The following is a 22184-nucleotide window of genomic DNA, read 5'->3' on the forward strand; positions in this document are numbered from 1 at the left end:
TGGGAAATGTGGTGCTACAATGATCATCAAGAGATTTGTCTTAATGTGTCTAGGTTCATGTTCGAACTCGCCTTCGCAAAAGCAGTACGGCACGGCAGGTGCTGAGGAGCAGAGTGGTCGCATGCCCATGTCTCGGATTTCTCTAGAATGCCCTCCGCAGTCGGCATTTCTCCTCAGCTCAGCCACAGCTTCTAAAGGTTCCAAAATGGTGGTCGCTCCGGGACGAAAGCAACGAACCAGAGTTGCTTGCGGCAACCGTCGATGATCTCCATGAACACTCTCACAATTACACGTTGCAGGCACGGAAAATATAGTTTAGAGATGAGTTTGTCATTGTGTATAAGAAGGTGATGCATTGCCACCTTCCTTGGCTCTCAGTTCATCACATCAGTCACAGTCTCTCGTTCCTCAAGTTGTTCGATCCACAATTCTCCAACATAATGGCTGGCCTTCTCGACCTCGTGCGTACAAAGCACGTCCCCTTCATGAACCTCGAAGATGTGCTCAGGCAGCCCAGTCTCGAGGAGCGCAGGAAAAAGCTACACGCTCGTATTGAGGAGCTTGCGCTTACGGACTTCGACCCTGGTGTCTTCGACGTCGAGCTTCTGAGCCAACAGATTGTGGCTCGAGTTGACCAGGACACCCCCGCGAACAGGCTCGCCATTGCCAAGGGCAACATCGTTATTGGCACCTATGATGGCACCCAAGCCGCTCTCACACAAGCGTATAAGATGATTGAGAAAACGTAAGACTATTCACAATGTGCCAGACACCAACGTACCACATCCACTGACCACAGCCTTTACCACGCAGCTATGAGTCCGTCTTCGACGTCCTCCAAATCGAGCCAACGATCCCACGGTTCATCGACCTTGAATTCAAGCGTCAAATCTACCGTTACTCCTCGTACCCCTACAAAGCCGAGGGCGGTCTCGCCTATCCCCCTCATCTTGACCACATTCCTCTGACCGACAAAACCCCCAACATCGCCATCTTCAACGCCGCAGGAGTAGCTCAGACTGCAGTGATGCTCAATCAAATCATCCCCGACAAGTTTGCCAACGACCCAGCCGTCAAGTTTGTCTCCGGCGTCGCCAGTAGCTTGGTCGGCGGCATGCCCCAGGCGGGTCCCACCATCGCCGACTGCGAGCGCTACAACCTCTTCTTCCGCAAGACCGGTACCGACGTCGAGCGCGGCGCCAACATCGGCCTCCTCCCTGACTGGTACTCCGACCGCCGCTTTGCCGAGCAGTCCTTCACCGGCACAAACCCTACCACGATCGAGAAGGTCCCCGAGGACCTGCTCCAGGAGTTCATCGAGACGGCGAAGCGCACCGGGTACGACTACTGGGCCAAAACGCTCGCCACGCTCAACCCCGCCAACCTCTTCGTCCAGGACTGCCGCTACTTCCGCAAGGCCTGTGGCGTCAACGCCGAGGAAAACTTCACCTGGAAGGAGCCCAAGTCCGACAACAACTGGAGCTGCGCCGCCGTGACGCTCTTCCAGCTCTTCGGCGACGGCAAGCTGCACCCTGTCGCCATCGTCTGCGACTACAAGGAGAGCATGGCCACCTCCGTCACCATTTACAACCGCCGTCACAGGCCCTCTGACCCCTCCATCTTCGAGAAGACTGACTGGCCCTGGCGATACGCAAAGACGTGTGCCCAGGTTTCGGACTGGTTCCGCCACGAGGTCGGTGTCCACTTGACACGCGCCCACTTCATCGAGGAGGCCGTCATCGTCGCGACGCACCGCGCGATTCCCATGGAGCACATCGTCTACAAGCTGCTCCAGCCTCATTGGTACAAGACCCTCTCCCTGAACGCCGGAGCTCGCGATACACTTGTGCCGCAGGTCATTAAGGACCTCGTCGGCATGAGCCCCGAGCAGTGCTTCAAGTACATGGCATACGAGTTCGAGAACTTTGACTACCAGCAGAACTACGTCCCCAACGACCTCGAGCACCGTGGCTTCCCCAACACCAAGGAAGGTCTTGACGACAAGAAGTACAACAACTACGCCTACGCGAAGAACATCCTCTCCATGTGGAATGTCATCCGCAAGTACGTCAAGGGCATGCTGCTCACGCACTACGACGAGGAAACCGCGGACGAGAAGATTCGCAACGACAACTTCATCCAGGACTGGTGCAAGGAGGCGCAGACCGGCGGGCGTATCAAGAACTTCCCCGACATCCAGTCGCTCGACCAGCTCATCGACGCCATCACCATGAGCATCCACATCGCGGCCCCCTTCCACACCACGGTCAACTACCTGCAGAACTTCTACCAGGCCTTCGTCCTCGCCAAGCCGCCCATGCTCTGCCGCCCGCCGCCGCGCACCCTGGACGAGCTCCTGGACTACTCCGAGGTCGAGATGACCAAGGCGCTGCCCATCGGCCGCCAGCGCGAGTGGCTGCTCGCGGCGCAGGTGCCGTGGCTCCTCAGCTTCAAGGTCGCCGGCGAGCGCAGCCTGATCTCGTTTGCGCACTCGCAGTGGAGGACGCACTGCCGCGCGGGCAGGAACAGCGCCAACATCCGGGAGGTGAGTGAGGAGTTCTTCTACGACCTCAAGGACCTCGAGGTGGAGTTTTCTGTCACGAGCAGGCAGATGGACAGGGGCAGCATCCCTTACATGGTCATGGACCCTAGCAATACTGCTGTTTCGATTCTGATCTAGCCATTCTGATAATAATAATAATCGTGTTTCTTTGCCACTCTCTCGGTGCTTCTACCGGTAAAGGTCCTTGCCAGTTTTGTATTAATCCGCCGTCAATGCCACCATCGCCGTCGTCTTTCCGTGTCGTCGTCCCTGTCTATCAGTATTACCCGTCGTCGTCCACCACTATCGTTTTGCCCCATCGTCGTTGTCCCCCGTCGTCGTTGTCCCTCATAGGCGTCGTCCCCCATCGCCAGCCGTCTTCGGCGTCACACCTACCAAAGCGCATCCTTGTGTGAATTCCCTAGCTTTCGCAGGCGAATGAAGAACGTGATAGGGCCACCCTTGATTCTCTCGAGTTCCGTTCTGAGGTTGTTTGCCATAGAAATCGGGTCTTTTGTTGCGCTCAGGCAATACTCGATGTCAAGCGTCTCGAGGTTCTCCAGCTCTCCTCGGCAGGCAGCTTGGGCCAACCAGTCGACGTCAATCCTCATAGGCCAGCACCATCGCTTTACCATGAGATGCTTCAAGCTTTTGGGCAGTGTCTGCGAGAGTGCCTTTGGTCCAAGAGTGCCGGGAACAATGAAGGTTTCTCCAAAGTCGCTGGGGGAGATCGTGAGTGACTCGAGGCTCTCAAAGGACTCAAAAGAGCTGTATCCAGCCTTCCACATCTCATTCTGCTTCTTGGGGTTCACTACCAAGTGCAGATCTTTGATTGAGTGCGAGTGCCGTTGTAGGCCCGCCACATAGTTCTGTGGTGATTCTTGCTCCCTGGTGTGGCTTCCAATTGGGTGGGCTGTGTAGGCAACACTCTCGAGGCTGCGACATGCTGTGATAAAAATGTCGAAGTCCCATTGTGTCAGCCCGCAATTATGCATGGTGAGATGCTTGACGTGGGCGAGTTGGGCAAATTCAGGCCAGGCGATAGGTTCCCAGTGACCGAGACAATTCTCAACATGAAGTTTTGTGACCTGCGGTTGGAGAAGGAAGAGAAAGGGTTGAAGTTCACGCATAACAATATACCTCATTTCAGGGATGAAATCAGGGAAACCGTGCATGTGCACTGCCCTGAGTTGTTTCAAGACCTTGTTCTCCGCCATAGCCTGGCGGAAGCCATGAGAGAACATGGAACTGCTGATAGTCTCATTGGGAATCGCCAGCTGCATCTCGTTCAAGCTGGGCATTTTTGCTAGAGAAAGCTGCAAAAGTACTTGTTCTTCTGAAAGAAAGCTGTTGTCCCAATGGGCGCTGAGATCCCCCATCCAGCTTTCTCTCTTTGCAGCATTCGTGAATAGCTGGAAATCATCCTCTTCCAGTGGTATGAATGCAACGGGCTTCGTGAGGTTGAGGCGGTTTATCCAGTGGTGACCGGCTTCGTGGACAGATAGCTTCAGCAGGCGAATTTGCTCCCCCAAATGGGGTCGCTTGATCAGAACCCTCAGCAGAGCAATAAGCTTGGTGTTGTGGGGGATCAGATTTTGCCGTCTGACTGTGATGTGAACTCTTCGGAATAGGATGGGCTGCGCTGTATTGCAGAAAGCTTTTGAGACCTTGCACAGCGAGGCTAGGGCTTTCTGAGGAATAATCCAGTTTTGCTGATTGTCGGGCTGGTCAAGATCGTGCTCGTGGATGTGGAGGCAGATCTCACGGATCAACTCCGGGGGAAGCTTGGAGAGGGTCGCCATGGGTATCGCGCGGATGCTTTTGTGATCGTGCGATTCGTCTGGTGAGGCTGAGTAATTTCGATCGTTTCCAGGTTGTTCTCGATCGCGCGGTGGTTGGGCTAAGGCGACACAGAGTGAGCGCAGTGGGCAGCTGGGTTGGTGATTGCTTTTGTGTGAAAGCTGGAGAAGTTTTGTGCGTGGGGAAGAATTCCAGCGTTTGAGGTGAAAGGGTGGAGGCTGAGGTATTGCAGTTATGGCAAAAGAGGAAAGAGTGAGAATTTTTCAGTGAGCACCTGCCTCACAGAAGGCAAGAGCGGAACGGTGTGGAAGTAGGAGCACCCTGCCTTGTTTGGAGTTTAGAGCTGAACTGGAATGTGCGCGTGTTGAATATCAGTGCCAGTCGCTCTTGTCGAGGCTGGGAGTGAAAGAAAAATCCAATACTTTGTGAAGAATGAGGTGAAGTTGAGATGATGTTTTTTACTCTTCATATACGGACTGAGGACTCTTTGTGGATACTTGCTTTCAAGGACAGCAACCTGTGATTTAGAATATACAGCTGGGGTTTGAAAAAAGGGGAAGGAGCAAAAGATGTTAGCTCCTACTTTATGATCCTGAACCTAAGACGAATATCATCTTAGGACCTGTTCAAAGATATGAAGACTGAATTTATAAAAACCTTAGAGTTCAAAATACCTTTCCCCATAGCTTTATTAACATATATAGATAGAGACTTAAATGCTAAAGAAAATAAATGAAAAGCTTGTGAGGTCATGAAGCTTTACTGTTCAGAGTCATTCTTGCCTTGTTGTTTCTACAATTCATTGAACCGATTAACCCCCTTGCATCGTCGTCAAATCTAGAGTTGAGACTTGATCAGATTCATTACTCCTCCTTTCTGGGATGAAGAAAAACTTTGTACTTGTTGTTCAATCAGTAGCTGTTTGAGCTTTATACCTCACGATACCTTGCAGCTCTCAGTTTCAACCTCAGGCTCATTAAGAAAGAATGGATCGATTTAAAGGCTTTTTGTGATATCTAAAGAAGAACCTCCTGCTCCCAGTGTCTCGACATTTATCTCTATTCAAACCGTTCAAGATGGGCAAGTAATTTTGACATTCCTGGAAAGCTCTGCGGGGACGTCCCGTCATGTGGTGAAACTGATGAGCCGCATACAATCTCCCAGCCGTGGCCCACTGAGGAGCAGACGTCGTTGAGGTTACCACTCAAGCACTTGGGTATTTCGTTTCGCTGGGCTTCCCAGGGCCGCTGGTGTATTATGGTGTTGTCCAGGTGAGTGTTTTACGCTTCTCACACGGTGCTTTCCCGTTTGCCGCTAGAACAGTAGAACAGATAACTGAAAGTATGGCTCCTTAGGGTCAGGCAACTGAGTCTCTTGACCTAACATGCAGCTTAGTTGCGCCTTGGCACTCTGTGAGTTTCCCCGGATTTCAAACGTGGGCCTCGCTGCTCAATTGTTCTTATCGCGGCACCATTGAATCTGCTTATTTGTTCCCGTCGATGACGCCTCATGTTGGTGGTAGATGCAGCACGTCAAATGATCACATTAGTCGACTTGGGAAAGTCAAATGTTGCAGGCAAGATCGTGGACTTGGTATCTCTGGGCAGTATCTCGACCAAGCTTCGGACGACAGAAATATCAAACAATCTGTGAACCAGAACTTCATTACTTGGGATTGGTCATTTTGCTTCCAAGTCCACCGTCCTTCAACTCTTGTAATATCTCTAAATTCATTGGCAATGATGGATTGGCACAAACGCGTATGTCTTGCAACTTGGGCATCAACGTTGTCCAAAGAGTCAAAGCGTTCTCCTGGCCGGCACAGAGTTTACCCAAGGTTTGCGCGTGACCAGCTTGCAATTGAACCCATCTGTGCAGCTAGCTAACCAAGTTACATCAGTTGAGATGACAAGCCCCCAAAAGTTGCCTCTTCCGACCAATGTCTCATTCTTGATTGCCACCGCGGGGGCTCCTCCGTCATCCAGGATGGCCGTGGGAACCTGCATTATGCCCCGCGACAAACCAGCCAACGGCATTGCAAGACACCAGCACGGCGCTGCGCTGCACTGCCACCCCGAAATATCCCAACAGTCGGCAGAGTTGCATCCTACATCCTACTCGGCACAGGGGATGGTATTTCCCCACAAGGGACCCTGTGGGCTAACTCCAGCCTTCCAGGTCTGCCCTTTTTTAGGGTTTCCTGTGTCGTCCACCTTTTAGCAGAAACATTTGCGTCATAGGTAGCAGGAAATAGGTGTTGAGAGGGGGCGGGCTGAGGCTTGACGCTTCGCTTTGGGGGGCATTGAGTTCTTGGCGCCGAGTCGGCTGGGTTGGGGTCCGCCCGCCCGCCTCACTCTACCCAGGCGAAGCCCTTTTCAGCGACTGTTGCGCCAGAGGAACGTGAGGTTCCTTGGAGTTAGTGTCATTCAGTGACAGGCTTTCTGTCTGTATGTCGCCGGGCGTCTGTCAAATGCTGTCAGGGACCAAGTTCATGGAATGTTGTAAGCGGCCTTCCTCAATGTCGCTCGCCCCGGCGCCAGAATACAGAAGCACGGCATTCGCCGATGAGTCCGTGGACGATGACTGATTAAGCAAGACGACGAGAAAAGGCGAGACACGTTTTTGCCTCGCTGACTGGACCTCATCGGACTACGCCTTGACACCGTCATCAGTCTGTGCCACAGTTGATTGCCTGGACGCCAAGAAGTCCCCTCGAACCCTTTGTGCCTTTGCAGAAGAGGCCCAAGTCCTTAGGTTTTGAAAAAGGCGTTGGGACATGCGATGACGGAGGACACAAGTGACCCGCTCCCGACACACGAGGAGGCTCGCGAAAAGAAGAAGAAAAAAATCGTCGTGTGAATTCCTCCCGAGGGTCTGTGGTTATGACGCCGGGTGTCTCTGCCTCAACCCTTGGCACACCGTCTTTCACGAAAATACATCGGCTTGAGAGAGGTCCCCTTGAACGTCCCTCGCGACGACTTCGCCTTTAATGCTCGGGCTTATTGGCAGCGGAAGTCGGCCGATGATGGAGACACGAAGGCCCCATTTCCCAACGGACTTGGCCGGATTCGCCGGGAACGTGGTCCTTCACCGAGTCGCCAGCGTCTGGCCTCGAGTCGCGGACAGTGGGCGTCTTTTCTCAGCAGTGAGCCGATGCAGGCCGCATTGAAAGGACCCATCTTCTTTGTCCTTTCAATTATTTTTGGGCCATTTCAAACCGTCATCGGGGTGTGTCACAAATACATGCCTTATTAATGAGTCGGCTGCGCGTGTCGTTCTTTTTTGGTGTTTATGGCCTTTGTACTTCCTCAGATTGTAAATGACACACGCCCACGATTCGTGGCGTTTCGCTTGTAACCAGCTACGGGTTCGGGGCATTTCAGCGACCGGCGAGTCACAACGAAGCTACCCCAAATCTTTCCCAAGTTCCCAGCATCTGTGAGGCCAGTCTAGATGATGTAGCTTCGTGGCGCGGACTGATGCGACTTCTTGGCTTTATGTTTTGCCTTTTTCTGCTCTTCTTTCCTTGCGCCCCAGATTTTGTCCCTACACTAGAGTCGCAACCCTCCCCATCCTCCGCTTCGTTCCCGTTCCGTCCCCCGGAATGCGTCTGACCGTTGGCTGAGAGATCTCAGTTCGGTTGATCTTGCTCATCTTGCGGGGTTGGCCAACGAGGATGCGTAGGTGGTTTCGAGGGTTTGAGAGGTGGCGACGGTCAGACCTTGTGGGATAGGGATCATCCACCAGTATTGGCATAGACAGGAAGAGTCACTCAGGATCGCCGGTATCGCTTCCTCTTGACAACTGTCAGACGAGGAAGCAAGACAGAGAGGCTTCGCAGGGTGCATTCGGTGTCGGTGAAGCTAGAGCCCAAGTCGTCAGAAACAGTCAGAAATAACCCATCGCCGGCTGTCAATCCGAACAGCCCGGCCCATTCGTCACATCCCCCCAAGTGTGCATGCAGCCTTCCCTGTCTCACCCCGGCTCCTCCACAATCCATTATCGGGGCCCTTCCATTAGCTCGGTTTCCATTTCCATTTCCCCAGCATTCGCATAATAGCTCTCCCGTCCAATGGAAGGGTGAGATGACGGGGGAAGGGGTTGCCTGCCTGCAGCAGCAGCCTGGAGGAGCCTGTTGGGTGCAGGGCTTGTCGTGCAGCGCACTTGCAGCCCGAGCGAACGTGGGGGGAGGGGGGAGAGCAGTCCCGGAAGTCTGCGAGAAAGCTTGTGAGACGAACTGCAGTGGGCTGTCTGTCCGGATGTCTGACTGGCTGGCGCTGCAGAGTACCTTTTATCCCCCCTTCGTCACTGCTGGTTCTCGTTCACACCTCTCTTCTGCCCTTCAGGTGCTGCATGCATGAGGTGCGGGAAAGAAGGGAACGACAGGTCGCCTTTCCCCCTTTCCCAGAGGCCGGACTCGTCGGAGCTTGAGGGAGCTACAGCAGCTGTGGGAAGCTAGCTCTGAGCTGTCTTGGGGTAGGACAGGAGGCGTTGAGGTGCGACAGCACACGACACGACACGAGCTGGATGGCTGCGTTTGGAGTAGTGCCGTGCCTCAGTCTCCCCCCGCGTTTTCAGATTTCACGCTGCGAATGGAAAAAGGAGTTGAGCAGACTGAAGACGAGAGGGGGGGAGAGCAGGAGGGATGGTCCATGAGCGAGGGGCCGAACGAAGTGTGCCATCCCACCACTCGAGAGACAATCCCATCTGTGCATCTCCAAGCGCTGTGTTTCACGCGCCGGACCCCGGAGCCTGCCGACATAGGAGGAAAGGGGTCTTGGCAGAAAGTGTAAGGCGCCGTTGAGCGAGGGAAAAAGGGTATGTTATTACTCGATGGCTGAGGGTAAGAGAAATCATGGGAATTCTTTTTTTCTTCGCTTGCGCAGGGCCCTTTGGCTCGTGCGCACGTACATTACACCTACGTCAGGCCTCATCATGGTCAGGGTGTGTGTGTCGGTCAACTCGGCATGTCATTCGCCCGCAAGAAGGATGAGAGAGAGACACTACTCACTCTCTCTAGTTCGACAAGCGCAACGGTGGTGGGAGAGAGAGACGAGGCAGCATTCTGTTTGAGTTCTCGAGTTGTAATAAGGCCCTGTCACTTATTGAACTAACCCCGCATTCGATCGGCGCCGATTTGCTGGTCTCTCTGCGCGGCCACCATCTCAGGGTCCAACAACCATGTTCCATGGCTTTCCTCTCTCTCGCTCGCTATGTGCACCCGGCTATCCGTACACCACCATTTACACCTTTCCTTTGCGGCAGTACCACCACGTCCGCGTCCACCACACCACCATTGAACCACTACGGACAGACCAGGGGTCCAAGGCTTTCCGAGAGGGCTGGCGCCTGCTGGGTCGAGGGCAGATTGACCGAGAAGAGGAAGAGTCGAGGGTGGGAGAAGGAGGCAGGAAACGTCTATAAGTTCTGCCTCTCTCCTCCGTATTTTCCATCATCTTTCCCTTCTTCCTCACCCAACACTCTCGACGACAAAGAAACCATCGAAGACTACAAGTTTCAGCCTCGAGCAACATAGCCTACATACAACCAACCATTTACACCACCAAAAAACACCACCACCACCCAACCGCCAAAATGCCCGCTGCTCCCTCCTGCTGCAAGTGCGGAAGCATGATCGTCATCAGCAACTCGTGCCCGTCCTGCGGCCACCACGAGTGCCGCACCTGCCTCTAAACAACCTACCTGAAGAGCGAGAAGATGCTGGGGAAGAGTACGGCGTGAAAACCTTTCTTCCCCTGCTTCGGCTGAAGTGCGCATTTCATTACACCGAGAGAGGCTCCGACGAATCACCACACAAAAACTACAAATACAAACCTGCGCCTTGCACCCACAACCAATGGACAGACGGCAACGGCCTTGTTCGCACTTTGGCGCGACAGGCCAGGCTGAGCCAGGGAGAAAAACCACAGCGTAGTGGCACCCCACACGCTTTCTTCCCAGCATCGCAGCAAGCCGATGAATTCCGAGCCCGCCTTGACCCAAGCTTTGAGGCTCCAACGAAAAATTTTCGGCGCCATCTTCAACACCACCCATCATCCACTACACGGGTTCGCCGTGTGATGACTTGTTATTTCCGGTGGCGAGACGACAGGCATGATGCGGATTGTTCGGCGTCGGGATGGATCCTTTGAGTTGTTTATTTTCGCCTTTTCATGATCAATACCCCCCATACCCCATGTTTGTTTCTACATCTTTCAGCACCGGCGTTGGATCGAGAACGGCAGGCTGCTCGGAGAGGGGATTTAGGGACACGGAGTGCTTTAGGTCACTTTTGTTCGAGCATTTGTACAAAACATCTCTACTACCCCAGAAAAACAATCAGAAAATCAGAAAGCTTTGTCTCAATTTTATGTGCACTAGTGATTCGGTGTAATTGTTTGTTGTAACAGTTCTCGTTGAGAGGATCGCCCTGCGTATTGCCCGTCTTTGCACCTTGCGGCCTAGACACCGAAAATGTGGGTGATTCAAAACCCGGAAAAGTGGCTCTCGCGCAGCGATCTTAGCGCCGGAAATTTTTGTCTGTTTTCTTCTGCGACCCGATGCAGCCCACCGGCGGGACCGTTCCACGGATCACAGGGGGAGAAATGGCATGTTTTTGGCATGAAGCGTTCGACTGACCACCACAATTTAAAGTCGGCCCATCGTGAAACAGTCGTGGTGCGTTGCGGTTCACAGCGTTTGGCTCGCGTATGTATGGACTGTGAGCACTGGGCGGCCTGCCGAGCGACTTGCTGTAGCATGCGGTCCCGAGGCATCTATCCACCGACGACGCAGGATCGGCAGCCGTGGTGGTATGTTTTCTGGAGCAAATGTCGGATAAAGCAGGCCTTGCATGCCTTGCGAGAAGATGTACGGACGGAGTAATGAGGGGTGTAGTGTTCAGATGTCTAGAACACAACGCATCGGCGTTTTCGCATCGGCTTCGGATGGGCGGCCCTTCGTGATCCACACATGCCCTGAACAAAAGAGACAACAACAAATCGGCTTTATCACGAGTAAATCAAATGTGCCAAGGCCATTCGTAGAAGCCCAACACCACTTTCGAGAAGCAAATCACTAGTTGAAACGATAACTCTCATAGAACCAATGAGGGGCTCTGTCGACCTCTTGTTGGTTGCTCAGGGTTCCCTGGAACACCTCGTTTCTCCAACTACTTGGTTGTACTATGTCAATGGTCACGCGACGCCTTTTTAGATTTTCTGTCTCGAGAAACATGGGATGCCAAGGCGGACCCAAGTGGTCGCTCCGAGTTGATGCTGAAGGAAAACGTTCTCGCTCGGAATAAATGTCTAGGTTCTCTGTTGTTACACCTTGTATCCCCTCGAATTCAAGAGGCTTTGTGTCTCTAAATTAAGACGTTCATGACTTCCGATGTGGAACAAGTCTTCAATTGATGCGTCGCTCGGATCAAAACTGTTAAGCATCGCCTCAGAGAATCGAGTAAGGGGCGAAGAGTAAGTAGCTCAACAACCTATAGTAGTCTGCGTAGTTCCACATTCGCAATGAAAAACACCTGAGACCTCCGGGTGAAGTTTGATTAAATGAAAATCTTGTTACTGGAAGGCTTTCGGGCAACTACAATTTGCTTAGAGCAGATGCGTCCATCAATCTGACCTGCAATACAGGCAGCACTGCGGCGTTTAAAAACGTGCCGTGTGCACTTTGGCAAACACACTGATGGAGTATGTTTCTCATTGATCAGGAACGTCAGGTCGTGTATAATAATTGCCGATTGGTGATGGGGCGTGCACCACAGCCTCGACTGAGGTAGGAGCCTTAGTAGCATATCTAAATGCGTTGGTGAAACTATCACAGTAGGCTAGATGAAGAGATGTATCTTTGGTTTTCAAAAATCACAAAGATCTTCTTATATCAGGGAACCTTTTGTTTGCTAAGAGATGTCTCCCTTTTCTGGGGTTCCCTCTCGGATGCTGGAAAAAAGAGCTGTACCAGCACACTACCCAAGCACCAACCAGGAATAGGTCGGTGGTTCATTTGAACTCATGGCTTGGGAGAGGCGTATCTATCTGTACCTCTACCGAAGCGGAGCATCCATGTGGCCAAATACTGTTGGGTTCCCTTGTGCCACTGGACATCAGGCTACGATTGTACTCGTCTGACAAGACACATTTCATCCGGCATGAAATCATCGCCGTATTGACTCTAGCTACTGAAAAGTACCGGAACATTTGTAATTGGTGAGCAGTAATCGGTTGCTCTGGCCGCTCGCGACATATTTGCCACATACCTTCCGTGGACACGCCTTCAACAATGGGCATGCACAGTCAAGATCAAAGGCAAGACTGCCAAAGAGGGCCGTTGCTACGGCATCTGACATCTCCAGAGCCCCTTCAAAATCTTCAAGAATGTACTGAAAAGGGCTGCTCGTCTTGCCAAGGACTGATGGACATCATTAGACAGACAAAGCCGGGGTGGTTGTCTGAAGCGCGGGGACGCGATCTCTCTATTTCTATCAGGCCACAGCAGAGATGGTTAGTTAACTCGAAACTGTCATCGCTGCACTCGGGAGGCTCTGGGACCATTCGACTGCTCGAAGCTACGAAGCCGATAGACCACCTACAACTCTATCGACGCATCACAGGTAGCTGTCGAAATCCCCACTGCCAGACGACGGAGATCATCACTGACAACGTGTAAAACTTCGAGAAACTAGAATCAGGTGACCTGAACAGGTTCGAAAAGATTGTCTTTGGAGAGAGCGTCGAAATAGCGCCGTCATCAGACTCTGACCCGGCGTTCGCCCGAGCCTCACTATGGTTACGGAATTGCGTGGAAAGACATCCCACCTGTCGGCCTAGCGACCCCAATTTCGCGCCCCGCCGACTCTTAAGCATTCAGAGCCCTTCGACTGACCAAGTGAATCTCGTTGAATCCTCCGGGATTGGCCCCCTGCGATATGCGGCTTTGAGCTACTGCTGGGGCCCCGATACGAGTGGCGTCACGACGACGGTGAAGTCAAACATGTCATCCCACGCTCGCGGCATCCATGTGTCGGAGTTACCGCAGACAGTCCAAGACACCATCAAAGTCTGCGTCAAGCTGCAAGTCAAGTACCTCTGGGTCGACGCGCTGTGTATTGTCCAAGATGACAGCGCCGACTGGAACGTCGAATCCGCAAAGATGATGGACATCTACGCGAACTCCTTCTTCACCATTACCGAGAGAGCACCGAGCTCGTGCAAGATGGGATTTCTCAGCCGGCAGCAGCTGGGAAGCACAGAGTGGCAGCGACCCATCCGCGCCCGCGTGCCGCCTGGCCTGGGCCCTGCTGGAGACCTCCTCTTCGCCAGGGACGGCGAGGTGGAGCAGTTCCAGGTCTTCTCCTCGGACTCTCGCGGCTGGTGCCTGCAGAAGAACATCCTCCCGCAACGGAGACTGGTCTTTGACGGCCGGGAAATGGCGTGGCACTGCCGCGAGAGGAACATGTGTGAGTGCGGCCATCTTGACGAGGATGTCGACGTCGGCGATGAACAGCTGATATCGGGCTCGATCGACGGACCGACAAACCTCCTGAAACTCTCTCAGCTCCACCGGGAATGGCTGAAGCTTGTCGAGCTGTATTCGCGACGCTTCCTGACGAGATCCAGCGACAAGCTGGCCGCCTTGACAGGCCTGGCGAGATTGTTCCAACAGAGGCTCGTCCGCGCGAAGTTCCTGTCCCGGGACGAACACATTATTGCCATATTTGACGAGAAGACACTGGTAACATCGGACCCCTCCATGGCGCCCGGTCTCCCCGCATCCTATTATGCTGGACTCTGGAGGGGAAGCTTCGTTCTTGGCCTTGCCTGGACGGTCGAGTATCCCCTCCTAAACAAGACCGGTCATGCCAACCACTCAAAGTATAAGGAGTATTGTGCGCCGTCCTGGTCGTGGGCTTCGGTGGACGGTCCCGTAGTCTTCCGACACATGGAAGTCACCGCCGGCAGGTACGAAGAGGGTGACAACCCCCAGGTAAGTTGCGACATGAAGGTGAGAGGCATCACGTGCATTCCAAGAAACGTCGCAAATCACACAGACGGAATCATGGAGTCGGCGTCTGTGGTTCTCTCTGGCCTCTTGACCCCGGTGGACCTGGCTACGCTTCACGTCAAGGATGACAGGAGGCTCTGGAACTATACGTGGTACAATCAAATGCAGTCACCGGGAGATGGGAAAGGGAGATACAGGGTAACATCCTTCGCCCGCACACGGAGGCGGCAGAGCTGGCGGGTGCTCCTGGACGTCGAGCAGCGTCCAACGATAGAGGAGGGAAGCTCACATGCCTACTGCTGGACGTCCCCAATGCAGCCGAGGGGTGAATTGGATTGCTGCCAGTGGGACGAGAAAACGCATTATGCGTGCCTGCAGCTGTATACCTTCCAGAAGCAAAAGCTACACATGAGAGAGAAGAGACACAAATTGCATGGGGTACAGGTGATTGTCGGGTTTCTGGTATTGAGGAGGGTGGCCGGCGCGAGGGACACCTATGAGAGGATCTGCTTTGGGATCTGGGACTCCTTCAACGGGTTCTAGGAGAGAGTGGAGGTCTTCGAGCTGTTCTCTGATGCGAAGGCGGAGACGATCAAACTTGTCTAGAGATATGATTGCCTAGAGCCACTCTGAGACTACCATGTGATATCTACATGTACTATTTTCCGCTCCAAGGATCAACAACTTCAGCGTCCACGACTTGTAACATGAAGTAAAGGTTTACAATTGATGAATAGATGTTAAAGGCCGATCAACTGATTGACCGGAAAAGAGTCCAGAATGAATTCAAAGATGCTATGTTCATGAAAGTACAAAACACCTCTATTGCTTGAGTACACGCTCAGCTTAATTGAGATGAACCAATGTGATAGAAAGCAAGGTTGCAGAACCAAAGAAGAAGCTATCAAACCACTGCTGGAGTCTAGAGGAACCAGAAACAACCACCGTGCTCGGTTTTGAGGATACCGATCCGCCAGTATTTGACTTGGTCGAGGAGGGCGGCAAGGGCATCTCGCCAGAGCTGGGGCCGGACGCGGGGCCGAAGTCCGAGCCGCCCGGACTCGTGCCACCGACACCGGGACCCGCACCAGCGACGTCTGAGGAGCCTGGTATGGAGCTTTGTGGATTTGATGAGCTGACAGCCTGCGTGGGAATAGCTGCAGCAACAGAATTAGTGTCGGCCGCACCAACTGGACCAATAGATGCTGCGGGGTTGGCCGGAGAAACCACCGTATTGCCATGTGCATCCTTACTTCCAGACCCGTTTGAAGCGTTGCCCTGGTTTTCAGAAGTATCTGACCCGCCAGAACCGACTGCAGTTGCTGTTACGACTGACACTGCAGGTGCGATAGATGATTGAGGTACAACAATTGGCTTGCCGGCGTCCGGTAAGTCAGTTCGTGCTGGTGCCACCTCCACAGCAACCATGCTCGGCTGGGTTTGGCTCTCTTCGGGGTACAGCTTGCTTAGTTGGGGCTGTAGGCGGCTTCCCCCGGAACGATACTTTTCTTCGACGACGGACTGTTGAGATCTGTATGCGCTCTCCGGAACGGTAAGCGTGACTAAACTCTCGTCTTTGGAGCCGCACCTATTGCAAGATGCCTCGATCGTAGTCATCGGGACGGTCGGCGTAACCTGCGTTGGGCAACCGCAGTCTGGGAAATACAGCGTGGAGCAAAGTTCAGCTTCCATGAGGGCTGTGGGATTTGTTGGGTTGATGGTAGTGTATATTATCGTGGTCACAACGGAGGTCATGGGCATGTCGACGCCGAGACTGCCAGCACTGCTGCTGGCCAGAGACGGCGAAGTTCTGGATGTTGCAAGACCAAGAGTCGTGGTAAGAGGTTCCAAGACATCGCTTTCTTCTCCAAACCCAGCAGCAGAAACTGCGGTGGGTGTTCCCACGTTGGGCACAGTTTGTGAGCCGGCGAGTCCGACGGAAGACGAAGGATCCAGTGCATCGCCATCGTCTCCAGAACCAGGAATCTCTGTGACGGCGGGGGAGCTTGGAGCAGCGACGGGTGGCGTGATAGCCCCGACCAATGTTGTTGGGACGCCGTCAATAGTAAACACGCTCGTGAAAGAGCTTAGCCGTGAAGAAACCGCAGGATCAGGAGGATTCTCAACAGTCGTAAGCTGACCTGGAGGTGTGACTGCATTCGTGACAGGAGTGGCGCTCTCTGATGCAGCTGAGATAAGCAAAGTGATTGGTGTGGATGGCAAGATCGAGTCACCTCCAACAGCAATGGTCGTTGTAGATGTGCCAGGGGTCACGACAGAAGAATCCACCCGTTCGTAGATGGTAAGAAGGACGCTGACAGGGACAGCTCGCTTGGAAACCTGTGATCTGAAATGTCGTGCCCGCAGCCTCGTGATGTTTGTGGCTACGCTTCCGCCGCAAATCTGTTGAATATCTCCTGGGCATGGTGTTCCACATCCCTCAGTGGGCACAAACGACGCCGACTCGAGAGAGTCCGAACCGTAACAGGTGCTGAAAGCCATAAGTGTTAGTGAACGAATTTCAGCAGGTGTCGGGACTGTACTTACTCGAAGACGACGCCAGCATATCTAAGACTTCCTGCCAACTGGATACATTTTTGAGGGGTCATGGCGGCATCTCTTCCGACCTCATTGAAAGATGGGTACCCAGCTTGGGAGCCCAAGCAGCCCCGGAATACATGATTGTTGATGACAGGTACGTTGGAGACTGTGGGCTCAGATGAAGGTAGCGTGCTTGTGGCGGCTGGTTGAGATTCTGATTGAGGTGTTGTTCTCGTTGCTGAAGTCGAAGTGGATGGTATATTCACGAATGGGGTGGATGTCGCCTGGCTGGACGTGGGTGTGGTGGTTTCAGTGGATGAACTAGGCCTGAGGGTAGAAGAAATGAAGCTAGCTGAAGATTGTGGTGTTGAACCCATTGTGCTCGGATTGGCTGGTGACGAAGCAATTATATCTAGGTCCAAAGTTGCCATAAGTGAGGATCGAGAGGCATCTGATGCAGTGCCTTGCGAAGTTGGTGACGGCGTAGTCTGCCCTATGGGCGGAGACAATGCAAACTCTGCAGATGCTATACTTGCAGTGCTTGTTTCTGAATTGCTCACCGCCGCATCAACCGATGATGTTGCTGTGATCACGGGCGTTGTTGTTGCGCCAAGGGATGTTTCTGTTCTTGGTGTGGTCGTCGAAATGGACGTGTTGCTGCTCGCTATCGTATCTAGCGTCGTCTGGTGTGTCGGAGTCGGGAACTCGGATGGTAACGAGTCCGTAGTAGCTGTCTGTGTTATCAGTGGAAAAGATATAATTGGGGTGCCAGTAGTGGTAGCGTCTGCAAAAGAGCTTGAAGTCGAAAGCTCTATCGTCGTAGACGAAGGCTCCACTGATGAGCGGCTTGGGGAGACAGCCGAGGAGGAAGACTCGACTGTTGACGATGCAAGAGTAGTTGTCTCTGTCGACAGATCAGTGGCAGTGGACGTTGTAGATGACGTGGTTGCCGGAAGCTCTGGTTCTAAGGAGGTGGTGGTTATAGTTGAGAATCCCTCTGTGGAGGTCTCTGTGGAGGTTCCCGTTGAACTTTCGGTTGAAGTTTCCGTGGAGGTTTCCATCGATGTTGACGTCGCAGATGTCGGGGCCGGATAACCAGACACGGCAACAAGCACTGCGGAATCGACATAAGGATTTCTGATGTCACAAACGCCCACATACAAGTTGTCGATACTAATAGTTCTTCCTGCTTGACGGCGGCGTTCTTCACGCAGGTCATATGATAAAGGGAAGACAACAGTCTGGGCAGAGGCTCGCGTATATGAGAGACCGAGGTCTGCGCCATTGAGGGGAAGGTACGAGATCTTAGCATTGCCTGACAAGGAGTGGCCTGATTCCCCGTCCCAACGCATCCCGAAGCTGTCCTCGGCTCCATCAACAAGGCTGCTAATTGTCAGCATAGAACAACAGGTTTGACCGAAAGCTCACAGACTCTTCGCCAGTGGCAAAAATGAAACTTATTCTAATCTCACTGACACCTTCAGAAGATGCAATGTCCATGGCAAAGCTCACACGGTCCACGCATGCGTAAGTGCTTTGGGTAAAGGCCGTGCTGGGTACGCACTGGTTTGGCACTCTCCGCTCGACGAAAATGCTCTCTCGAACACTCTCTTGTGGACATTGATATCCCGCTGGTGCATCTTCAACTTTTCCTGTACTCATAATAACTCCTGAAAGTCCGTTGGGGCCGTCTGCAAACGTTCCATAGGAAACAGGGCCGCCGGAAACTTGATCGAACGTAGCGCCTACCGGTGTCAAGCGACTATCTTGGATTGCCGCGGTTGCCAGTTCGTCAGCACTCCCACCAGATCTGATAATGATGCATTCTGCTAGGCTCAATAATGATGTAAAAGCGCAGAGACTGCGTATGAGTATCCTCATTTTAAGATAAACAGTGAAAAACTTGCACAGTTGCGATTTGCCGACGATACCGAACCGAGAGAAGCGATTGAAGTTTTGTGCACAACAGGTGCGACGGGCACTATATAAGGTAAGATACAATACGTCTTGTGATGGTTTGATAGATTCAAAGCCCCGGCGTTTTTCAATCATTGCAATGACATTTACTTTCCTTTTCTACGATATGTCTCGTCTGGGTCAGATTACGCTGGTTCAAAACGCGCCTGGGAGTTAACCATCTTGCATCTTCGTCACAAGGGGGAATCACTTTGAGCAGGTATCAGTATCCGTATGAGTCGGGAGGATCAAAAGTGCGTGCTTCTCACGTGGATGCTGTGTTGCATTAGAGGTCGCAATCTGGCTTCAAGAATGGAAATTCCTTTCAATGGCATGCGTACCAACTGGTCGGGTCTGGAAGCACGGGTCCTTTTGAGCCAATTTCTTTCCGCCTCACCATCGGCCACTCAGCCGCTGTTGCATGCAGCATGAATGGTAAGTAAATTGAAAATCTATTGCCGATATCAACAAATCTTCGACGATTTCCGACGTCAACTACGTTTTAAGAAGTGTCGCAGCAACTTTCAGGCTTTTGAGATAGAGAAATGGAGGCGTACTTTATCGAACCAAACACTGTGAAGCCTTTCAGTAAGACCAGCTCTGTAAGTGGAGCTAACAAAGGAAAATTCTTTGAAAACATGAAATTCACGGGCCGTAAGTGTTGGGAATCAAGCTCGGCAACACCAACAATAATGAGCTACACATTCCGCCGGAATCGACGCTTCCAACTCAGCTCTTGGCAGATCTCAGACAGGTGCTCTGGACTTAACGCTTTCTTTCTCAGACAGTCTCAGACTTCAGGTGGTTAATCGCCAGCCATGTGTCGCGCCGTTTACCCAATACGTGGAAAACAAGTTCCTTTCCCAGGCCTTAATGTTACCTGGGGTATTCACCCTTACACCCCTTGTCTGGACGGTGAAAGAGACTGAACACCATGATTTATTTCGGCTTAACCTTCCATCCCTTCCAATTTAGTTTGTTATTCATAGACATTCAGCACAGACATAACCCTTAACTGACGTCGTCCAATTTCGGAAGGGACGTGGCAACTATGCCTTCATAGACATTACACGAGTGACGGTGAATTCATGAGACCAACAGAGCGAACCTCACCCCCGAATACGTAGCCAATACGCGACGAATGCTTTTTCAAGAAGCTCAACTAATCCACCACTTCTCGTGGTAACTGCGTAGATCAACATTCCCACTGAAGGCTTCCTTTTCAAGCCAAGGTGTGAGATCTACGTCAGAAGGAGCTTCACCATTTGCCGCCGCCACATCCTTCTTCGTCCATCCATTCCCCAACCACCCAAATCTGTTTCCTTGAGGATTATTGTACGTGTAGCTGAAATCTTCCCATCGAGGGTCTTTCCGGACCAAGTCCACATGCGCAGCACTGCCAGGCCATAACCCGTGAATTCTGCCACCTTTGATCCCTCCGTTGTACCACGAACTACATGACTCACTCATGACAGTTCGAGGGAAAAAGGCTTCGGTGTAGGCTCGGAAGTCACGAGTCGCTTCAGCTGTAGGTGCCATACTTCGGATGCCATGCGTCGCAGCTTTGCGCAGTAATTTGGCGACATACGTAAGCTGGTTTTCTACAGCATGGCATAAGGTACCTGCTGGACCTGTTGCATTTGGTCCGAGTACTGTCAGGAAATTAGGGACTTCTGGAGCAAGCATGCCGAGGTATGTGTCAGGGAAGCCGGGCTTGCCACCAGGCCGCCAGGCTTTCTGTAGGTCGATCCCGTTGCATAAGACTGGGAATTGAGTGCTGAAAGTAATGTCGTGCCCAGTACTACAGATGACAGCATCCACCTCTCGATGAGTCCCTATCGCTAGTATCAGTAAGTTGGACTTGTACTGGGACTGAAAGTCATACCGTCAACCGTACGGATACCCGTTTCTGTAAACTCCGCAATGTGGTCCCTTATGTACTTCACGTTGTCCGCCGTCAGCGCTTCCAGATACCCAGGCCCTGGTGTCAGCCGACGACAGCCAACGGAAAAGTCAGGAATGATCTCTTCCGCCAGCTCATTATTTCCGGAAAGGCGAGCCTTCATCAGTTTTCGGATAGATTCCTCAGCAGCTGCGTTCTGCGGTCCATCCTTGAAGATGCCACCAAAGCGACTAAAGAGCTTTGCTTCCAGGGCTTTGCGAAATCTCAAGTAATTTTCTGGGCTTGTTCGCGCGTCTTCGATGTTGTCGGCGACAAAGTCTGCAAGATCTTCTCCTCCAATCGGCGCTGCCACCCACGTCTTGTTGCGGGCATAGTGGTCGATTCTCGATGCGACTTTCTGCAATTGTGGCAGCACCTGAAGTCCTGAAGCACCGTTTCCAATAACGGCGATACACTTGTCTCGGGGGTCGAAGTTTGGATCCCAATTTGAGGTATGTCTGAGGTGCCCTTTGAAGTCCTTGATGCCCGGATAATCTGGGAGCTTCGGGTCGCTGAAATGGCCTGTGGCGGTAATCAAGAAGTTGGCCTCGTCAACAAATTCTCCTTCATCTGAATGAATCTTAACAATCCACTTCGCCTTCTCTTCGGACCATTCTGCTGAGGTCACGGTATGGCTCGTACGGATGTACTTGCGCACCTCATACTGATCTGCGATGCGTTTCCAATAGGCAAATATCTCAGGCCCAGTTGCGTACGCCTCCGTCCATGTCGTTGAGGGGGCGAATGTTGCCTGGTAAGCGTGGGCAGGAACATCGCATCGCACGCCTGGGTAAATATTGGTGTGCCAAACACCTCCCTACTGCCTCATCAGTAACCAAATCTCAATAAGGCGTCACCGTGCTCATACGATATCTGAGTTTCTCTCGTAGACGACCAGGTCTAGATTGGGAACTTTCGCTGGCAGCAATATGCTGGCGATAATTCCACTTATGCCGCCTCCGACGACTATAGCTCGGATAGGTTCATACTCATCGATGGGATGTTCCTCGATCACAAAGTCCGGATCGATGGTTTTCAAAACATCTAGACGCTCTCTCGAGTCTGCGTTGTGGCCGTGATTGACCAAGTCAGCAATTGCAGTGGGAGCCATATTATTGAGATTGAAATGGATAAACCACGAAGAATAACACTAAAGATGAACGACTGCTTCAATGACACTGAAAAACAAAAGTCTCAGGCATAATAAAAGAAAACAGACCTTCAATCACGCAACACTTTTCACAATTTGCAAATCGCCTGATAGGATTCTGCATGCGTGGAACTAGGAGCACGTTGTTTCGAACGACACTGGCGTGATAGAGATCTATCGTAATCGGGAACAGATTTGGAGCCGTAGAAACAAATGCTTAGCAATCTCTTGGAAATTCA

The 22184-nt window shown here is 52.4% G+C and overlaps 7 protein-coding genes across 7 annotated transcripts; 3 read left to right on the forward strand and 4 right to left on the reverse strand.

Annotated features, from left to right (window-relative positions):
• Positions 1-314: 314 nt before the first annotated feature.
• GCG54_00007178 (Linoleate 9S-lipoxygenase 1) lies at positions 315-2680 on the forward strand (the record flags this gene model as incomplete). The annotated part of the gene is made up of 2 exons (XM_045407165.1): positions 315-745; positions 814-2680. Coding segments are annotated over 2 exons (2298 nt in total), but the record flags the coding sequence as incomplete, so codon positions are not given.
• A 254-nt stretch (positions 2681-2934) lies between these two features.
• Positions 2935-4344, reverse strand: GCG54_00007179 (uncharacterized protein; the record flags this gene model as incomplete). The annotated part of the gene is made up of 1 exon (XM_045407166.1): positions 2935-4344. One exon carries the CDS (start codon positions 4342-4344, stop codon positions 2935-2937), a length of 1410 nt encoding a protein of 469 aa, XP_045266087.1.
• A 9001-nt stretch (positions 4345-13345) lies between these two features.
• GCG54_00007181 (uncharacterized protein) lies at positions 13346-14899 on the forward strand (the record flags this gene model as incomplete). Its single annotated transcript, XM_045407167.1, has 1 exon — positions 13346-14899. The coding sequence occupies one exon, from the start codon at positions 13346-13348 to the stop codon at positions 14897-14899; it is 1554 nt and encodes a 517-aa protein (XP_045266088.1).
• Positions 14900-15202: 303 nt separating this feature from the next.
• GCG54_00007182 (uncharacterized protein) lies at positions 15203-16965 on the reverse strand (the record flags this gene model as incomplete). Its single annotated transcript, XM_045407168.1, has 2 exons — positions 15203-16847; positions 16904-16965. The coding sequence occupies 2 exons, from the start codon at positions 16963-16965 to the stop codon at positions 15203-15205; spliced, it is 1707 nt and encodes a 568-aa protein (XP_045266089.1).
• Positions 16966-17542: 577 nt separating this feature from the next.
• On the forward strand, positions 17543-17992 carry GCG54_00007183 (uncharacterized protein; the record flags this gene model as incomplete). The annotated part of the gene is made up of 1 exon (XM_045407169.1): positions 17543-17992. The coding sequence occupies one exon, from the start codon at positions 17543-17545 to the stop codon at positions 17990-17992; it is 450 nt and encodes a 149-aa protein (XP_045266090.1).
• Positions 17993-20011: 2019 nt separating this feature from the next.
• On the reverse strand, positions 20012-20323 carry GCG54_00007184 (uncharacterized protein; the record flags this gene model as incomplete). Its single annotated transcript, XM_045407170.1, has 1 exon — positions 20012-20323. The coding sequence occupies one exon, from the start codon at positions 20321-20323 to the stop codon at positions 20012-20014; it is 312 nt and encodes a 103-aa protein (XP_045266091.1).
• Positions 20324-20700: 377 nt separating this feature from the next.
• GCG54_00007185 (FAD-binding monooxygenase aflW) lies at positions 20701-21906 on the reverse strand (the record flags this gene model as incomplete). The annotated part of the gene is made up of 2 exons (XM_045407171.1): positions 20701-21546; positions 21664-21906. The coding sequence occupies 2 exons, from the start codon at positions 21904-21906 to the stop codon at positions 20701-20703; spliced, it is 1089 nt and encodes a 362-aa protein (XP_045266092.1).
• Between the last annotated feature and the right edge of the window lie 278 nt (positions 21907-22184).

The sequence above is a fragment of the Colletotrichum gloeosporioides genome, assembly GCF_011800055.1.
Source record: "Colletotrichum gloeosporioides strain Lc1 chromosome Unknown consensus_32, whole genome shotgun sequence".
In the NCBI taxonomy this organism is placed as follows: domain Eukaryota; kingdom Fungi; phylum Ascomycota; class Sordariomycetes; order Glomerellales; family Glomerellaceae; genus Colletotrichum; species Colletotrichum gloeosporioides.